At 38.9% G+C, this 21,170-nt stretch overlaps 1 protein-coding gene across 5 annotated transcripts in view; it reads right to left on the bottom strand.

The window, feature by feature from the left end:
• Window positions 1-540: 540 nt before the first annotated feature.
• SHC3 (SHC adaptor protein 3) overlaps window positions 541-21,170 on the bottom strand; it is a 73,518-nt gene continuing 52,888 nt past the window's right edge. For all 5 annotated transcript variants that reach the window (XM_068177198.1, XM_068177199.1, XM_068177197.1 and 2 more), the window contains 8 exons: window positions 20,161-20,214; window positions 15,897-15,948; window positions 11,840-11,966; window positions 10,638-10,791; window positions 9,557-9,653; window positions 8,484-8,678; window positions 6,132-6,427; window positions 541-3,339 (listed from right to left, as the gene is read on the bottom strand). In XM_068177198.1, the coding sequence (XP_068033299.1) occupies window positions 3,211-3,339; window positions 6,132-6,427; window positions 8,484-8,678; window positions 9,557-9,653; window positions 10,638-10,791; window positions 11,840-11,966; window positions 15,897-15,948; window positions 20,161-20,214 (1,104 nt within the window). In that variant the 3' untranslated portion in view covers window positions 541-3,210. The remainder of the gene's footprint in view (window positions 3,340-6,131; window positions 6,428-8,483; window positions 8,679-9,556; window positions 9,654-10,637; window positions 10,792-11,839; window positions 11,967-15,896; window positions 15,949-20,160; window positions 20,215-21,170) is intronic.

Genomic DNA, 21,170 nt, shown 5'->3' with positions numbered 1-21,170 from the left:
CCATTTCTTGAAGTCATGGTTTACCACAAGTAAATGTCTAGTCCTTGAGACAGCGTAAAAAATTAATAAAAAAGGTGAGGTACTCCAAACCAAATGTGAACATCAAAAGACTCACATTATTATGCTATCCATTGCCAGGTTTTCAGCTAACGTCTCAGCATTTAAATTTATCTTATTACTTCTACTTCTCTTAAATTGGTGGCAGTGTTGGCTCCTCACAGAAGTGAGCCCAGCCACTCTAGCAGGTTCAATTAGTTCTTGTCGAAACCAGTTTAAAATTGGTCTAATGACAACTGGTTTGGAGCTGCTATACAAATAGCTTTACAATTTATTTGTCCTTTTCATGAAGGAGAAAGCCAAATCTACCAGAGTGACAGGGACAAAAACATGGCTGGATCCAAAAATGGAGTACTGAGTGGCACACATGCTCTTCCTTTCTGGGCAGTTGTGAGACTTGTGTGGCTCCCTGTGGCAGCACATTTCTCTCTGTGCACCTCTATGAAAAATCCTGAGAGAGAGAAATGTGTTGCCACAGCTCCCAGTGATGTAGAAAAGCCTCTGTATCCTCATGTGTGGCCAGGCAGGATCTGCTGGCCCACCGTGTCAGCAGGGCACTGTCTCAGTGCAATGGCACTACTGCTGTCTTGGACCACATTGCATCAAGACAAGATGTATGTAACCTTTACATCATCAGTGGATATGCTGAGCTGGGCAAATTGGCTATACTGACAGAGCAGCTCAAAGTAGCCACATTCCCCTGGAGGCACCGTTTGTGAAATATAGTCAGGGAAATTCAGTATTTCTGTGAAGCAGTTTCATTTTGTGTCTCCTTGGCATCAGCTTTAATTTCCAAAACACGCAGTTAAGCGGCTGCTAAGTTATTAAAGCTACAGATAGGACAGTGGTAAAAAAAGTAAAATATCTATTTCAGTGTATGTTTGGTGCCTTAAATCCATACACCCAAATCTTGTCATATTTTTCCAGGATATTTAGGAATCCAAAATGGACATAGTGAGCAGGTGGGCTTCTTGAAGACATGCAAGAGGGTTATGCAGCAGACTTTTACTGAAATTATGTGCAATATTCAAAGATAAAAAGACACCTTGTCTTATAGGTCGTGATATCACAGTGAAAACTTTCCAGGACATGGCTACAGGAAGGTTAGAGCATGGAATAACAAGCATTATATATGAAAAAAGAAGTGGCAGCTGAGAAAATTTAAACTGGAATATGGTGAGACATGGGTAAGTCATTTTGTGAGACTCTCAAACAAAGTAATTTTGATGGATGCTACTTTGGTATAAGATCTGTTCCTATTTCCTTGCCACTCCCAGTCTAGTAAAACAAAATTTTAAGAATTCCACTAAACTCAGTGCCATACTGATCTGGGTTGAATTTAGCATTTAATTGCTCTCCTTAGCTCTCAGCTCCCATTCAGAACTAGAAATATCAAATAATAACTATCTTCAGTAAAATTAATCACAAGCATTTGGTTCACTAATGTCTTTGTTTGGCTTCTGGGTGTCCTAATTACAGAATCAAGTGTATTTTTACATAGATGCATGATTACTTTTTGGTGTCTCAATAATTTTCAGTTTTGAGATTACACAAAATCAAACTTTCAAGTTGCAACTTCACCATATTTAAAAGCAAAAGGTACAAGAAAGTTATTTCAGTATTTTAACATGATAGTCCTGCTGAATATATTCTAAGTGAATACTTCAGTTAGTTTGGTTATGGTTTGACACATTTTTAAACTTAGCAAATTCTTAGAACCAAATGTAACTAAGTATACTGCGGGGTAGGCAGATATTTAACCTAGACTTACCCTGCTGAGTTTTTATGAATCAAGTCCGAAGATTTGATTTGAGAGACTGCTGCTAGAGAAGACCTTGGATTACTGAAGGCTAAATCTTGACTCTGGCACAAGCATTGCATTTACAGGAACTGTGTCTATTGAATTTGACTCATAATAAGATTCATAGAATGAGAAAATGACTTTATATAATGTTTAAATGTGAACAGTACAAACATCCCTTAAAGCATTTCCCAGTACCAAAAGTCAAGGGCATTGCTGCCAGAAATGTGTCTTTATTGTATGTGTGTTTTTTAAACTTGATGTTTAGGGAAAAACAGTATATTTCCAATACCTATCACTTGCTGAAGGCCAAAATGAAGTTATGCTTTGGCAAGTAAATGCAAGTGACATAATTTGCAAAACTGACCACTGAGTTCAGATAGTTTTCACTGCTGGCAAAGAGAAAAGATTTTTCAGATATGTCTTTGAACAGTCATGTTCATCTTGTATTAAGCCTATTAAACACAAGTTATTTGAACTTGTCTAATCAGTATGCAACATCTCATTGAGACTGTTAGTTCAAGGACACCTAGATCTTCACCATAAACAGAGAACTACTTATAAATAACCTCAACACAGAAATTTAAAAAATTGAAGTTACAGTATACTGTTACAATATCATTAGAAAAATCAAAGTACACACCTCATACACAAAGAGATCACACCAAATCATTGCTAAAGTAAGATACAAATGTTTTGAATAGCATCATATAAGAATTCAAACTTGACATCAGAAAGATAAAATCCTTTTGATATCAGTGACAGTGAATAATGTTTTTAAAAAACATTTTATGCTAAACTCTGAGTTGTAATACTAGTTACTGAATTCAGATTCCTTCCATGGTTAACTGGCATAATCCATCTGTAATCCCCATAGTTGTGCTTCCTCAGTAAAATCAGAAATAAGATTAGTAATATTAAATTTCTCAAGAAATTGAGACTGCTGAATTCTATTTTTTTATCTGAACAATCACACTTGTCATTTTTCTTTTGGTAAAAACACATGGCACAGAAGATAGTTTTATACTGTCAACAGACTGACTTGAAAAATATAAATATATACTATATTTATATATATAATGTGTATATACACTATCAACATTCACATTAGAGAATCTGAACAATTTTGTTGAAATTACTGTTAAGAAAGTCTTCTGATGTGATTTCATGTCACATAAAGCATTGAAAATGTTCAAGTGGACCATATGAAATGGGGCTTCTTAAACTTAAATAAAACATAACTTGTGAAATGTATGTGAATATGTGGGTGTTTTTTAAAGTACATTTTCTTTTCAGATCTACAATTTCTACCAGTTATTTCAATTTGCAATAACTAAAAGAGTTATCTGGAGTCAGTGTTTTCTTTCAGCAGGCTGTTGCAGGCAGAGTTCACTCACTGAAGAAACTATAGGCAAATTATTCTCAAGGTGATAGTTGATGAGATGACTTATGCTGTCAAAGACACGATCTTTTGTACGAACCTTCAAAAAAAAGGATGCAAGAAGATAGATTAAAGAGTAAGCTACTGTCCCCATTCACTTAACACTAAAATTGTCTAAGAATAAAATGACAAAATCATATTTTAGAAACTGGTCCCTCTTCCATCAAAATTGGTGGAAATTTGGCACTTATCCAGTGTGGCTTCTGTTTTCTCTCTCACTCCCCCTACCTTCACCAAATAGATATTTTGCATAAAATTCCACGGACAAGCCTACTCTTATTACTCTTTCTGAATAGGTCTGCTTGAAAATGTCTGTTCATGATTTTGTTCCACTGTAAGTCAGATTTTTCTCCTTCAAAGGATCACCTACTTCTTTGAGGTGTTTGCACCTTTTTAATGAGAAAGACCTATCATGCCAGATACATCAGAAAACAGCTTCTTTGTACACCTCAGCATTTTTGTGCTTTTCTGCTTCCACTACTCAAAAATTCCCTTCCTAGAACGTGATCCATCCACCATATGTGCTTAGCTTGGGTTTGTCCCGTGCTGCACAATACATCCCTGTGCCTTCGGAACTGAAAAACTTCAGGGCAGGAAAAATAATTTTTCTAACCCACATGCCAGCCCTCTGTAGCAGCATCCTGCTGGTATAAAATACACCCATGATAGGAGGAAACTGATATTGCAGGATAAAATAGTCAAAATTATGAGAATCCAAAAACTAATCTATATTACAAAGTGATCTTTAATTATTTAGCCACATGTTCACAAAACACTTCCTTCCTTTGTTTTGAACGAGTTAGGCATACAACTGCTACAGGCAGAGCACAGATCCACCTCAGGCAAGCATGTTGCACTAAAGTTTTGTATAGGGCTGGCTCTACACTGCCTCAAGCAAACGCCTGTGAGCACTGCTCTGAGTAAGAAATATCATCTATTTTCCTTAATCTAGTCTCAGGAAGACAGAACAACTTGTGTTAAAACTTTCCCAAGTCAACTTATGCTGTGGTGGACACTTCTCCTGAAATAATTTTCAACATTAAATTCTGTAAAAATTGCTAGAAGCTTAACACAGTATGTCACAGGATAAAAAAAAATTTAAAAAAAAGGAAAAAAAATATAGAAAAATCCTGCAGTCCTCCATTTTAAGTATCCATTATCTGAACAAGGGATCTCTTTTTCCTTTTTTTCCTTTTTTGTTAGCTGGATGAGAGCAGAAGCAACTGGACAGTTAACTCTGCCCTGAGAACACACCCTTAAGACCTGCTATGTGTCACTAGGTACTGTGTGTGAAATTAATTTTCAGGCAACTTTTGTGTGAATCAGTCTTCAAGAACAATCCCGCTGAGACCATGCAGATGAAATGCAAGTGTGCACTGGCACACTGTGGCGGCTGGCCACAGTCTGGCATTTTACTGATGATTCTCCACTTTGGCAAGTTGCAAATAGGGCTGCTCAGAAGCTGTGTCAAGATTCCACAAATCAAACAGACAGCACAGCTGTCTGTAACTAACCACAGCTGCATAAAATCATTGTTCTGGAACAGTGCCTCCTGAGCCAGGCATCTCAGAGCCATTTGGGCCATGATGATACAAGCAGGCTGAGGGAAGGATAGGTGCAGATAACAAGCAGGTTCCTAACTAAGGAGGCCAGCAAATTAGAGATGCATTAGAGGTAGAGCAGCAAAGATGAGGGAGCCCCTCCAACCTGTACAGGAAAAAAATGCCCTGGAAGTCATCACAGGACCTGAGTATTCCGTGCCAGTCAGCACTGCAGCAGAGCTCCCGGTGGGACACAGCTTTCCTGCACTTGCCAGTCACACAGCAGTGTTTCCCATGCAGTGGCCTGTAACAGTTATTTGTGGGTTCATGAGGAAAAGAGAATTAGGCTACCTTGTTGCAGGAGTCATAAAACTATTGGCAAATTTTAGCAAAGGAGGCTGCCCTGCAAGAGGTATAAAGCCACTCCCCTGGGCTGGTGTACCCATCAAACCCAGGACTAGGCAGCTGGCACCTCAAAAGTGCAAAATAATTCTTTGACTGGCCTCATGTGGCAAATGTAACTAATTGCAACAAGTACCATGGAAGCTCCTCACCGCTGCAATGTGGACTCTGCAGGACTGATATAATTCTGCCGCAGCTTTCTCAGCTCAGATGCCAAAAGGCCAACTCCTTTATGGGAGCTTCTCGCTTACCTTGGGGCTGGTTATCTAACATGTCCTTTATAGAGGAAAAGGAGTTGCCTACTTGCAGCTACCAGGAGCTAAGAATAAAACTCATGGAAGTGATTTCAATCTCTCTGAAGAGCTTATGCCTCCACGGAAGCAGGACAGGACAGCTACAGAAAACTAGAGCTCCCTTGCCCCCTCTACCCTGCTGTGAGGAAGGTCTCTTCATCAGCTGAGGGAGTCTTTGTGCAGCAAATAAATGGAACAGGCTTACCCCAATTCTCTCCTGGGCATACATGCAGGAAGACACTGAGGGCCTGGTCCATATCTCAGGTAACAGAGATGCCAAGCAGGTTAGCCAAACCTCCTTCCTTTAGCAAGAATGATGAAGTGGCTTAGCTGCACTTTTGACCAAGACTGCACAGCAGTGGTCGAAGTGTGAACTTGCTTGGGAAACAGGTCCCTAAGGCTCCCTGCAAGTGCAGAAATCATGTGCTAGGTCTTCTGCTAGGCATCAGGGAAAGAATTAGAGATGAGATGGCACATCAGAGATATGAGGTGGTGCTTATGATAAGATGTGAATAAACTGTAAAGAAGATTAAAGGCATCTGGAGAAAATGAGTAGAGTCAGAAACTTCATCTGTTAGTGAGGAATCAGTGCTTACAGTTCCTTCTGGGTCCACCAAAAGAAGATGCTTGGCTTGTCCTTTGTGCATGCCTGTCAGCACATAGGAACCAGGATTCGTGGTACTCTTCCTCACAAGGAAATCTCCACATTTCTTTAATAGCTGTTCTGCTTCTTTCCTGCTCATCTCTCCTTGATACCATGGCTCTGTACTCAGGTCTTCAGCTTCAGTCCGCACAGCTACTCTGGATAAAGGAGGACTGGTGCACCCCATGGAGGTGGATTTCTTCAACACAGCCTCAGATGTTTGATTCTTGAGAGCATCTTCAAAAGGTTCTTGTTATGGAAATAGAAACAAGAGCAGGATCACTCAGAGGTAAATCATGTAGCCAAATGGTGATTTTCTGGTCATTTTAAACTAGATTTATTTTTCATTACAACTACTTCTCTTTATAAAAAAAATAAGGGAAGATACACTAATAGGCTTACTGACTTATATAATATATTAAGACTGAGGAGTGTAATGTGTTTAAAATGTGTGTTATGCACAGAACGATACTGATTAAAATCAGGCTGAGCCTTGGCAGGATCTTTTGAAAGGTACTGGTTTATTTCAGTAGTGGCTATTGTCAACAGCTGTATTTATATGATCTGGTATGAGGCAAATCTTTCCTTCAGTCTTTCTAGGTATGTCAGACAGTTTAATTTCAAATAAATTGCATATTAGGGGTATCTAATATCATTATACTCCTGTCTGTCTCTGTTCAAAGAACTTATTCATTTAAAAATTATCCATTACTGAGTCTCCAGCCCAAGGCTATGTCTAGTAGGGAACATTCACCCTTACCACTCAGCCTACTCCCTACCCTCCATCTAGAAAGAGAACTTCACAAAACAGACACAGGTTTACACATTTAACACCATTTCCCTAGTTAAAATCAGCCTTAGAGAAGCATATTTTAAACTTCAGCTGAGTCCTGAACTCAGTGTAATTGTAGAGTTGAGTGGAAAGAAGCGTCATTATGGATCCCAACAGTCTTACAGAAATAGCAAAGAGGGTACATAGGGTGCTTCGTTACATGTTGTACTGACCTCTTGGAAGCTATTTGCTCTAGCAGGACATTCATCTGGCCCACCAGTACGTATCAAAAAGAAATGTTGTTCTGTGCCCCTAGGCTTACAAAAGGACATCTGGAGGGCAGCACAGTGAAGCAATACACCAGCTCTAAATAGATTGTTCTGATGCAAGGAGTACAAAGCCCTGTTTGCATGGGGCCACAGAGAGGCTAGTTTAGGTCAAATGTCTTCCCTATAGCACAGTCTGCATGAAGTCCAACATATGTTTATCTCAACAAACCACTATCTTATGGCTAATTGGCACATTTTCTAATACTACTTTTATCTGATGTTCCAATGGCTGATAACAGTTAACATCCCTGGATTCAAACAGCAGATTTTTCTCCTTTCAGATCTATATTCACAGATAGATACTCTCTCAACATTCTTCCCTCCCCCTTTCTTTCAATTGAACATCTCACTAAGCTGTGGAAATAGAGCCATAGCTCAGCAAAATCATGCCAGGAAATTTTTTTTTTCCTATACTAAGATAACAGAAATGTAGATACTTTATTTTACAAATAATTTTTTAGGCACCAACTGCTTTGTCTCACTGCCTTTCAATTATGTGAATTGGATTAAATAAAGCATGGATAAGAAATTTATTTGAGGTAAGAAGAGTAAAAAAACCCAAGAACATTTTCTGTGCATCAAATGCTTTCACCATTTCTTCACTTTATGTATCTTCTCAAGGCTGAAAACAATGTATACTAGTAGCACCAATACCAAACTATGGCTGATGCTTAAGCTGTGGTTCTGCAGCTATGGTGATGATTCTGATCTAGGAAAAGCTGCCTTCAAAGTTGGAAGAGATAGGACAGTAGGCCTACCCAGAGTAAGACGTAAGTCAGTAATTTAATTTCCATGCTAGATTCCTTGTAGCACAGAGCTTTTCATATATGCATTGACTTCCTCATAACATACTCACAGAAGAGGCTGAAGACAATTCACCCATCCATATCTTCACCCTCCTTTACCTTCCTGTATGGCAAGTTTCCTGATTAATTTTTTTTCTGACATAATTGCCTGTGATGTTAGGGATAACATGGACTGCAACTAACCTTAACACAGATGTCATACAGACTAGCTCCAAGTCTTTAGCCACTCTTATTTTAGTTCAGTCCAATATGAAACCACACTGGATATTAAAAATCACCATAATTACACCAGGAACACTAAATTTTGAAAACTGATTTTTTTTTTTTTTAATACAGAACTAATGCACAAACATATTTGGTCACTTATTAGAAAGAAAGTGAATAGGAAGGGTACTCACTCATGTCAAACAGATCCTTTCCTGGGCTGCTTGCTTCAGCATCCTCTGCTGTTCCACTGAAGGTACTTTCAGCATCTGCCTGAAGTACCAATAGATCTTCCCTATTTATATGCTGGGTGTTTACATATATTGGCAGCTCTCCTGTTGGTGCTTCTTTTGATTTATCTTCTGACATACTACAAATATCCAGAGATCCTAGAAAAGTCAAGACATTTTTTGTGTAATCGACAGAACAGAGTTGACCAATTATCATCACACCACATCACTATAGGTTTAAAATTTCCTGGACTGGGAGACGTAAAGTCAATAGTTGTTGGATCTAGTAGAAAAAGTGTTAATTAATGGATTCAGATCTGTGTTTCAATGAGGGTATGGTGGGGCTATTTCCCAGAAGGAAAGGAAATCTTTGTAAATAAAGATTGTAAATTTCAAAAATTATATTCTGTTGGGGCGTCATGGGAGGAGGAGAAGGTTTAAAATCCTCAAATGTGTACAGATTAACAATAGAAAATATATTCTGGCATTTGAACAAAACTGTCCCCAGAAACACTGTAAAGTTATCACATAAAGCTGCTGGATGGGGTGAAATTTTTATATGTGTTTTGAAATTACTTGAAATTCAAAGACAACAAAAGGAACATTATACACTATTTGCTATTTGTTGAGCAGAGAACATTGCTTCACATTTCAAATGAAACTTCTCACTTTAAGCTTTTAATTTGAAAATTCTATTTTGCATACCCTAGTGGGTCACATTTTCAGAACAGATCATGCAGCAATCCCTTAAATATCATGGGGTTTTAAGATATAGAAAGTTAGAAAGCTGAAAGTCTGGGTAATTCCATTTATTAGCTGCTCTGCAGAAGAAAATATTTAATGGAGGTGTGCATTTAATAATCTATCTAGAGGTAATTATCGAATGCTTTTCACTGGTATCCACACTAAAACTCAGACAAAGGGAACCTATCAACCAAGTTCCATTCACTGCCTTAAGACTTTGAGGTACCAGACTTTCACATGCTTTGCCTTTCAAGATCACCTGCAGTATTACAGCTAAAAGTAGCAAAACTCACCTTGTTTAAGATGCTCATGATGCCGTTCTTCACTGAATTTTTCTCCTAAGTGATGGCTCTGATAATAAATTTGCTCTCCTCCCATTCCTGATGCAGACTAGAAAGGACACATGTGCAAGGAATTTTTAAATTGCCCTTAAAATGCTCAGACACATTGCAAGTGGCTCTGACAATTTCCTTGGATGTATTTTGTGTACTCTCACTCTTTCTTTCCAATTCATCATAATTTCAGAATATATATATCCCAAATACATTTGTTTAAGAGTAAGATATCACCAGTGTCCTTCAGGTGTTCTTCCCTGGTTTCTGCTTTTAGTGACCCCCATGATACCAAATGATGCATAATTTCTTTAGTTTGTACTCACATAGTGAGTCTTGACAACCTGTTACTGGGAAAAGAGTTCCACAGAAACACACATGGAACCAGAAGACAGCCCCAGCACTCTTCACACCATAAGCTGAAAGATTTCACTTTGGTACCAGGGGATGCACTTGGGCACTGAGGGAAGGATGTTGGCTACAGACAGGACTCCTCTGGATTCAAGCAAAGTTATGCTGGATCCGAAAACACCTCTTAGGAAGCTATACTGATGATGCAGTCAAATTTTCAACAGGAGTGCTGGTAGAAACATTCAAGCTGACCTTAGTACAACATGAGGTGGAAAACCTACCTAGGAACCTGTCTGAATACTGATCACTCCCAAGTCATTAACATAATGAACTGTTAATTATGGCTGCACTAGATTTTTTAAATGATTCTGCATTAAATAATTCCCAGTTAATGTGCTCTATTTGATACTCTCTGAAGCAGACTTGTTTTCTGCAAATGTAGTAGGCCCCTGTGGATTTCTGTTCCTTGAACCCAGTTAATCTTTTAATACCATGAGGATTTCACCTCCTTTAATTTGTTCTGAACCTGCCTAATATGTTGCCCCCTCTGCAGTGGGGCCATTCAGATGGAAACTGGCCACACAGGAAGGGCTGTGAATTATAGGCAGTGCCAAGGTATCCACTATAAAACACATGTCTTTTAAAAATTTTGGATAAATTAGCAGGAGAGTAGAAATGAAATTATACTGACCTGAGCTGTGTCTGTAGCAGTAGGAAGCCTTATTTTGAGCCTGGCATCAAGGAATCCGCCAGGGGGAGGTATTTTATTTGGGATGTTGTTGTAATAGGGATGCTCTGTTGCCTCGTTATCTTCCTCTGTCCATGGGTCCTCAAAACTCTGCATCCTGTAAGGAAGAGAGTGCTTTCTTTTGCCTCTTGCTTGTAATGCACTTACAGACACTTTCAGCAGGTCAAGACTGCCTGTCAGGGGATCACTACTGCATATTGTATGGACACTTCAGCACCACTCTAAGTTAGGAAGCAATGATGGATCATGTGGCAAATCTTCTCTGTTTAGGCAAACTGACATAAACCTCCTTTGTGATGGACCAAATTCTTTATACTGAGAAGAGTATGTTTGAACTTGGCTTTAAATACCATTGTAAACTGCATTAACAACTTAATCTAACCTTAAAATAAAACTTGTAATGTTATGACTTGATTGATTGACTAGTCTCTAAATCTTTGTCTTTAGTTATGACCGCTCTATCACCAATGTAATTCTGCAAGAACCTCACAAAGTCAAGAGATGTGAATATAGCATGCTTCCAGATTAGGATTGTAGCATTGTATATTCCCTATATGCCTGTTTTTGCTCTGATATAAGAGATTACAGAGGGTAAAAGTTCACTAGGGTTTCTAGTAATGTTAGTAAGCACATAGAAATCCATGTCTCTAAAGAAAACAGAATGCTATATCCCAGCCTTTTGAACATATACAAGGAGAGTTTGTATCCTCCAGATATCAGTACAATCAAACCTCCCTGCAATACATCACATTCCTAGAAACATCACCCTAATATAAGAAATACTGAAATATCATTAGTCATTTTGGAATCCCAGCACTCTGACCTACTCCATCTAAACTGACACAGCTGCTGTGACAGTAATGAGGAAATACCACAAATAACAACCATTCTTGGCCATCCATCTCTGCCTACTAACTACAGCACAAAATGCACTAACATTTTAACGTCATTGTAAAATCCATATTTAGCCTATCTTAAACTGACTACTTCTTTCATGTTCATTAGTTAAACACTGTTTTGCTAATACAGCAGAAATCCTTTTTAAGTATTCGAGTCCTGTCTGTGCCAGGCAACACTGTCCACATTTTATCAAGTAAGCTGAAAGCTAAAGAAGGTCCTTAGCTGCTTTCTGCAACTGCACTTACCTATCAGATAAAGTAGGTGTCTTAGAGGGGCATTGCAAATACTGCTTAAAACGAAGCTCAAACGCTTGCCCTATGGTGCTGATGACATCCTGGGCCAGGCCATCACAGCATTCCAGTATATGACAAGCTAAATGAAAAAAGATTGACACATGCAAATCACTGTTTATGTCATGGTGGGATGCAATGACCTATGACAAAACACCTACATGTCAAGCTTAGTTGTTCTATTAGTGGTGTGCTTATTTCAGTAAAACCAAATTCTGATACAGTGAATTTCAGACAATCACAACTTTTTCAAGGTTACATAAAATTGGACTGATGTGCAACTGCAATAGACAAGGTTACAAATCTGTTCCACTATTTTAACGAGTCCATGAACAGGAAAAAACGTATAAAATTTCACTTATTATTACCTGAATGCAATAGATTATGTAAGAATTCTAAGCTTTAAATTGAAATTACAAAAATATTAATAGATGGTAATAACAGCAAAAGCTTTGTTTGCTTTTCTCAGTTTAATTACTTCACTTTTATGTCTCATCACCGCGAGTTCACAAGCTGCTCTCTTTTCCCACATTACAGTCTGAGGGAGAAGCAGTGTCCACAAGATACTTCCTAGATAATGAGCCCTGATCTTATTCCAGGAATATGGAGGTTGTTACCTTTTCCTGCTTGTTTGCATGGAGAAACTCCCAGCAAACTGCGGGGCTGCTGAGGAGTGCAGAGCCAGCAACCTGATTAGCTCCAGCACTTCTCCATGTGCAACTTCTCTACGCCCACTGTGGCAGTAAAGGTGGAGGACAGCAACACAAGCTGTCTTCCTATAAAGATTGAGAAGCCTTTATCAGCTGTCTAAGCAGAAAAATCTGTCCTGGTTTTAAATCAGAGAATGGCTTGGAGGTCTCATCATATGTGAAAACACAAACAGGTGAACTTGTGAAGAGCTTACTCAACATTGCAGCAGCACAGATGGGTGCTAAGAGGTGGAAGCTAAAGATCTCAATGAACAACATCTCAGTGATATACAGAGAAGCCCAGGTGAATTAATTTTCCATACTCAGAGCTGGACAAGCATATTGTCTAGTGGCTACAGTCTGGATTTCAAACTGGTTCTTTTCCAAGTCCTGCCACAGAAAAGTGGGTTCTTGCTTAAAGTTACTGATTTGCTCACCCCCTGACTGCTTTAATAACCTGAATATAAGCTACTCAGCTGAAAAACTGCATTTTAGTACATGCCCAATGTCCAACTCACTGGAACCAAGTGTATTGGATGCCAGTGTCCTATAAATAAGGGTTGATTGTGACATTTAGTTAAAGTAATACAAGGGGACTATGTAGGTCTAGTTTATGATTTATGACTTTAGTTTATGGTTTATGACTTTTTCAGAGGCTGAAATATTGGATAGACTTCTGAAGAGGCCAAATAAAGGGCCAAGAAACCTGAACTTGTGCTAGTATGGAATGTCTGCTGTCTCTTCTGCAGCAGCAGCACATTATTCAGCATGAGAGGTCACCAGTCACAGTGCCAAAAAGATACAGTGGTGTTCTCTTCTCACCTTAGAGCATCTGCTGTGCCAAGCAGCAAGCTGAAATGCCTTGTTCAGGGAAAATGCCCCTAGCTACATGTTGAAAGTGGATTCAGCAGATAAAAACAGGACCTCTATGTGTCCACAGATGGAGGCAGACATCCCTGACTAGCAGTGAGGTGTTTGTTTTTTTATGCCCTCTGCAACACTGCTATTGGCATTGAACAATCAGCCTCCATGGAAGGTGCACATTTATCTCTGAAAACGTGGATCAAAAGTAGTTAGGCCAAACAAAGCTAAAATGTTTGCACTCTGTAACTAGAGTGCGAATTTAAGGAGGCGATATCGCTCACTGCTAAACCTTTCTGGAGATGAAATGAAGCATGAGTCATTAAGTAGTTTCAGTAGGAGACATAATGAGTAACATGTTTCCTTGGATACGTGAATGGACTTTCAGCAGGTAGGAGATATGCTTCTTATAAAAGGATGAGAAGGTTTGGCTCACACAGAGATGATTTCTTGTGAATGTTACAGTAGAAAATAGACAGCCTTGAGCTTGCTAGATCCAGAAGGCAAAGCACGAAGACAGCTTTTCCATCCTTGTGAAGAAATGAGTCTAATATGCAAGCTATACTACAGCATTGGTGGTAGGGTAGCATCAGTAACAGCAGCAGTGACATTTTTTCTAGATACAGATGTAAAGACAAATTCCCTTTTAAAGTAATTTGCAGACAACATAAAGAATGGCAGAACGGTAAGTGATGGTGAAAGACGGCAACTCAGGTCCCTTGGTAAATTAGACCCTTTTAAAGAATGTGTTTTCATACAGGAGACATACAAAGTCACTTATCTGCAAACAACTGATGTATACAGATGAGTGGGGAAAGCCATAATGCTGAAGGCTTAAAGATCACAGCATGAAAGAATTTCACATGAGGTAACAATGCTTCACTGCAGCAAAAAGGACTTAGAAGGAACCAGCTGACGAAGAGGACAAAAGGAAGGAAAAATAGGAAGGTGCATTCTCTGCTATAGTGGCAGTCCCTGTTATGCAGTTATCATATACCTTTTTAAAAGGAAAATGAAGGAAGGAGGTACAGAAATTATCTGAAGAATGGAGGATTTGCACTGCAGCTGGAATGCTACATTCAGTCAATCTTTTTATAAAGAAAACTAAGAAATTACTCGACCTGAAGAGACCAAAGGAAGACAATAATATCAGGCACTCAGATGACTTCTCAGTCTAGGATAGCCTAGCTCAACAAGGAACAGTCACAGGAAGCTAAGGTTGTAAGATAGAAGGAACATAGTACAGGAAGAACATAGTGCAGAAGGAACATGACAGAAGGCAGAGCACAGGGCTCCTCTAAACCCTACAGAGCAAATATCCGGTCTACAGTGCTAGTCCCTACATGGACTGAGATCTCTCAGAACAACTAAATCAGTCTTGGATTTAACAGAAGTGTACTGCTAAAGCAGGTGGGCTGGAAAGCAGCCCTGCACCATGCATTCCATAGTTTGACACCGGAGCCTCTCCAACAGGGGACACATGATGTTATAATGGAAACACATTGCAAAGAACGGGACTATTCCATACCTCCCATTCCCTTTAAGTTTTCTAGGTATTTCACTTACATTCAGCATATTAGTATGCTTAGTGCAGGTATTTTTTATGAGCTAATACCCTCATGTCTGCACATGGACAAAGCGGATTCTTTGGGTATCATTAAAGATTACTACATATGGAAGCTACTGGGTCTATTGTGCCAATGGTAAGGTGGGCAGCTGAGGGTTTGGAGGATTGGCATTTTGGAGTTAAAGTGTGTGAATTCTCCAGAAATCCTGTTGGAAGTACTTAATGTCATATTTTTTGGGGGGATAGTCTGTTCTTCTCTCTCTATGATCTATGAATAGTAAATAGTTTCTCAGGCACATTACAAAATACTTTATATGTTGCATTAAGACTTAGTGAACACAACTGACAAGCAGGTCCCTGTCCCTGACTGATTGCTACTAAAGCAATAAAAAATTGAATAAAATTTTACTGAGAAAGAGAATTACAGCAAGCTGGCTGTAAAGCTAGTTATTTGATAAAGAATCTGATTCTGCCAGGAAGACTTAGGCATGTACTGGGAAGACCTATCAGACACAGCTGCCTCATCAGATGACTTAATCAGAAGACTGCCTAGCTCTTGCACAGTGATTGGCTGTAGGTAACACTTGGTTGTTGCCTAGAAGCTCACACAGCCAAGTAAGGCAAGTTTGATTTAAGAGATTAAGAGAATCAAAGTGATATTTGGGTATGAACTTAGTGGCAAGACCTATTTATTCCAAGAGAAACAATCTGCTGCTTCCTATTGCTACACAATCTTTCCATGGCTCTGTCAAAGGCCATTCTTTGATTGGGCTACATTCTACATTTATGTTTTTCAGGAGGAAGGTGGGGCATGGGGGTGGAATCTGACCTAAACCAGGAATAACTAGTGTTTCCCAAAGGAAAAACAGACATAAGATAGATATTTATAACTTACCTCTACGATTAACAGGATCTTTAGCTACATACGCAATATAGTCTGAAGTATCCTGTCAAAAAATTAAGATACCAACAGTGAATGAAAAATACATTTGCACTGATTACAGCAAAATATCAAATCCAGAGTATGTACAGTCCGGTGGGCAGAGCCCCAAATGACATATTTTGCTCTAGAGATGCATACTACTTAAACCCCATATAAAAGTTTATGGGTTTTGGTACTCAGACACCACTTTCCTTTTTATAGAATGTGATCTAATCCAGCAGAATTTTAAAATCTCTTCTATCAATTAAACAAAAGGCATAGGATTTGGCCCAGGCCTCATTTAGGAGGGAATAGAATTACAAGTCCTTATCTTCAAACTACTCAGAGATTTTGGTTCATAACATGAATAATCATCTGGTTCTGTGGCAGAAAGAGTGGGAGTAACAGCGCTGCTCTTCAGAAATACTGAGCAATGGCATTTATTCATGTGTGACAAGCAGGTGTTTACTGACTACAGTGCCATATGGCATAGAGGTGCTCAGCCACTGCTTGGCTCTGACAAGCAGTATCCCTGCACACCCTCCCCCAGCCCTTAGGCTGCTCCCTGCCACACCTGTTGCCCCATGCCTGGTGAATTTTCTGGCCAGAGTACACAGATATCTCCTTGTGGGTTTTTTCCTTCTTCTCCTGCCACTCCTATGCTCCTGTGCACAAATGGTGCAGACTTCTATTATTATGCAGATGAAACAGAAACACCTGTGTTTCTGGGAAACACTTAGGCTTGCTGATAAATCTGAAAAATGCCATATTGCTTTGATGTAATCAGGAAGTCCTGGTTAGATCTGGAATTTCCTGACATGCCTGGCTAGTCCAGTATGCTAAACCCAAGGGGTATACAGGATACATTACAGCTGGCTGTGTAAATCTACCCAAAGCCTTTTCAGGTAACTGATCCAAGATCATTGCCAATTATGCCAAAATCTAATGTCATAATAAACATCAATCTTCAGTTAAAATATAGACTTCTTCAGCAGGGCTTTTTGTAGTGCAAGCACACACCACCACCAGCCGCCCAAAACAAATCACTGCACTGAATGTCTACACAATTTCCTTCCTAAGGAGAGAGCAAGGGAAATGATGAAGCACAGTCATGGGTTCTGGTGACAGATGTGTAACCATGTCACATAATGCATCATCAAAAGGCACTCAGACATAGCAGCAGTGAGGTTGGTCTGTTAAAAAAGCATAGCCCTACCATTTTGTCTCACAATTTCTTACACATCCTGTGGCACGGTACCTGGGCAGTGACTACAGTAGAAATAAGGATGCATATCAACAAGTAAGGGGAAAACAAAGGTAACTATGTCTATAGTATCAAATAATACAGAGCCCTTGTCTCACTGTACTAGTTTCTCACAGCATGCCCTGAAACTCTCTGAGGGACCAGCACATACTTGGCATTGATCCCAAGAGACCATTACAAGGGAAGAGAATGAATGTGTGGGTGCAAATTGCACTGTGTTATTTATTTCAGGGCCAGAAAGACTAGAAAATGGGCCACAGATCAATTTATTTACTACTTCAGGCATAGCTAATGGATACATTTATGCCAGAGTAAATCATAGATCTATCTCATAGCTAGCATGGGTGTGACAATCTGAAAACACCTACTCTTTATTTAATTTAAAGCTCTGAGATTCAAGCTGACTAAGACAAACCATGAAGGACCTAAGATGAGCACATTTCAGTTGTGGCTAAGTTAGAAGACCCTCATCCAAAAACTATACAGGACTTGGCTGACGTAGCAAAGTGATCCTTGACATTCAAGGACTAAAAACAAGTATGAGTGAGCTATAATTTTAAGCCTAAAGACATTGCATTGTGGTGTTAAAATAGGAGATATTGCTGAAACTGAAAGACTACTGCCTTCAGGGATCTCTGAGAGACCTGCCTTATTAGACTTTATGACATCCTGCACTCCAAAATTCCAGCAGATATCTCCAAAAACAGATGTCTTCTCTGGCAGCCTGGAAACAGCCACCTGAAATTATTGTGGAGCAAAATTGTTTAGAGTATCATAGGATAGGCTGAAGAGAGCTAAAGCAGATTGAGAACACAGCCTTGGAAGTGAAATAAAAATGGTTCTGAAATGGCACGTAAAAGGATTTGGTATAGAGATTTTTAAGTTCCCATATTCTGACACAGCCAGAAACTGACTCATTGCAAAGGGGAATATTGGAAAAGTATATATTCAAGCCTTTCTCCAGGACTGTGGAACACTTCTTCAGGGGTTATATTTTGAATAATATTATTAATGGTAAGGGAGTGGGAGGAAGGTTGTAAACCTAACTTCTATGACAAATGGGATACAGATATCCAGAGCAGAACTGCTGACAGGATAAAGAAGTGAGAGTAGTCTCACCTCCTAATAAACCAAACACCAAAGTAACTTCAAAATAAGGAAATCACTTCCTGAAGAAACATGGGCACATATCTAGCTTCTTAGGTCACTATGGCCTTTCTCCAACCTGTTTAAAAGTCATATAAGGAGATACATTAATGGTCTGGAAGCCAGCTGTGGTTGGGAGATGCAGTTTGTGGTGGCAGTCCACTAACAAATAGAAATCATTAAGGGCTGATGAAAGTTATGTCAAGATGGCTCTCTGATGAGTAAATAAAGCTGTGAGCTGTGAACTAAATCACATCCTTGCATTTTGTCACCTTCTACATGCACTCAGGACAAATGAACTAGCTGCTTTTTGAACAAGCTTTTGAGTTAAAATTGTTTCTTACTAGACCAGAGATAAGCCTGTAAGATATACATTAGATACTCATACCTACTTTCTTCCTCCCAACACCAGAATTAATTCATGCAGTAGTCTTATTTGGAACACAAATTCATAGTTTCACTGTACCTTGTAGGCTCCCTTGTACCATGCAATTTTATTTCTCTGGTAGCTCACTCACTCACTAGCGAGATTTTCATCTCTCTAAAACATTTGGATGAGCTTGTTTACTCCAAATCCAGAACTCTACTGCTGTTCCTCTCCTCTTTCCTGGTAAATCATTTAATCAGTGGGCAGTGTGAAATGGTGTTTCCAGGACCTAGCATTTGGGATGGCAGATGGGCAGCAAAGAATCTTCTTACGAAGGCAGGGAACTGTGCTAATCACTCCTCTGCCCACTTCAGGAATTGTTCATTTACAGCATCCATTGCAATCTGTTGTGTTTCCAAGCTGCTGTTGATCCATTTTTTGTTCCCCAAATTATTGTGATATTGTGTCCTTTTCCTTTCTACAATTGTACTGAGCTCAGCAAAGCTATACTAAGACTAGAATGTCTTTATGTTTTCTTACAAAAACATAATGAACAGAGAAAGCACCAAGCATCTTCACCTTAACAGAGTTGAACTGAGAGAATTATCTCACAAAGCAGGCTAGAAATTGCCTTACTTGTAGTACATGACTGATATATGACACATAATCACATGGTGAAGAAAAATGTGTTTATTCAATTACTCTAAGTTTAAAAGCTTTTAAACCTCTAAGAGGTGAGCACTGTCACTAATTTATATATTTCCCCTTGCTTCCTGAGTGACAAATACTTTTGAAGCTCATTTATTAATATACCTTTGGATAAACAGGTTATAAAAATAAGGAAAAGAACAATAAGCAGGAATCTGCCCTTTGATCTAAATGAAAAAAAAAAAAAAAGTAGGTGTATCGAAAAGCTTTGCAAAACAGGAGAGAAAGATCTGTGCTTTTCCTGAAAGCCTCTCTTCAAGGTGCATGACTGTAGCAAATATACTTGCAGGCAGAACTTAGCACAGTCTTCTCAATTCACACTTTCAGTTGAGAAGAAAAAAAAAAAAAGAAAAGCATACATTACTATAAATACTATATATGCTATAAATATAGCTGCAACATATTCTATTACTGTAAAAAGTGCAAGATAACAGGATAAAAATCCATACAATGCCCATATAACTATTCTACATTACTCTGAAAAACAAAGCCTTGCTTATTAGTTACTATATGAATGCTTACAGCCCCTTGATTCTTTTTGTTACTGTCATTGAAAGGGGAGGATCCATGAACACTTGTCAGCCATTCCCCTCAAAGAGAGCTTGATGGCAACAGTCAAGAAAAATTTATGAAAGAAGAAACAGGAGCTGTGGTGGTTGTATTTTTCTTTCAGTAAGATATGCTTTAAATTTTGTCACACGGCCCTCGTAAAGCAGTATCTGTGTGGGAGAAGGCTTTACAGAAATGCTTACCGGATCACCTCCAGACGCAAAGGAGATAGATTGCATATGGTGATTTGCTATGATCTGTATGGATCAGAAAGAATAAGTGTGAGTCAGATGGGTTTCTTACAGTTTACAATTCTGATTTCTGGTTTTTGCTTGCATGCTGGTGAAAATCCAAAATCAAGATCAAAATTACCTACAAGGATTTCAAAGAGTAGCATGATAATATAAACAAACTTAAGGATAAATGATGCTATTCTGATGTTCTTTAAAATTTATCAGGACACTGCAAACTTGCTAAATGTACTCAGATCTCTAGTAAATCATACAGACCTGTCAGAGAGTGTCTTTGGTGAAATTTTAGTCTGCAAAACTCACTTTCTTTATTACAGATAATGATGAATGAAACAAAAGGTCCTATTCATCAAACCATTTTTCTGCTGATGCCACTCTGGTGAAATCAATGAAACCATGCCAACCTCTACACCAGCTAAGATTCATAATACTGCCCCCAACACCTCCAGTGTCATTATATGTTTCAAACATCAACATGTTTACAATATGCAAACAGAATTTTGAATCTAGCTGCGCTGTAGCATTGTGGACAAATTCACAGGCACACTCCAGGGCATTTGAAATTCAAATTTCTTATGTATGATTTGAACTAATATGATATTTCTCTGGGAAAAGACAATTTGTCCTGAACCTGTAATAAAAGCAGAACATGTCTACTATTCTGAGAATCAACTTACAAAATCTTTTAATAATGAAATCATGTAACAACCAACAAAGAAAAGGTAATTTGAAATAAATTTTCACTTGATACTTGAGTCACAGAAGCCATGCCAATGGATTCATCTGGCATGGGACAGGCCGCTGTTAAGTGCCTCAGAGCATCTGACAATAAGAATTAGGATCTTGATTTTTCACTTTGGAGAGGGAACCACATACGAAAAAACCATTCTGGAAAAAACAAAATAGGCTAGAAAAATATTCTCTGTGCTGTTTCCACTAACCTGCTTCAAAAAGACCTGAAC

Source organism: Anomalospiza imberbis, chromosome Z, assembly GCF_031753505.1.
Source record: "Anomalospiza imberbis isolate Cuckoo-Finch-1a 21T00152 chromosome Z, ASM3175350v1, whole genome shotgun sequence".
NCBI lineage: Eukaryota > Metazoa > Chordata > Aves > Passeriformes > Viduidae > Anomalospiza > Anomalospiza imberbis.
The sequence above is the reverse complement of the archived record's forward strand: the minus strand, read 5'-3'. Positions and strand labels throughout refer to the sequence as shown.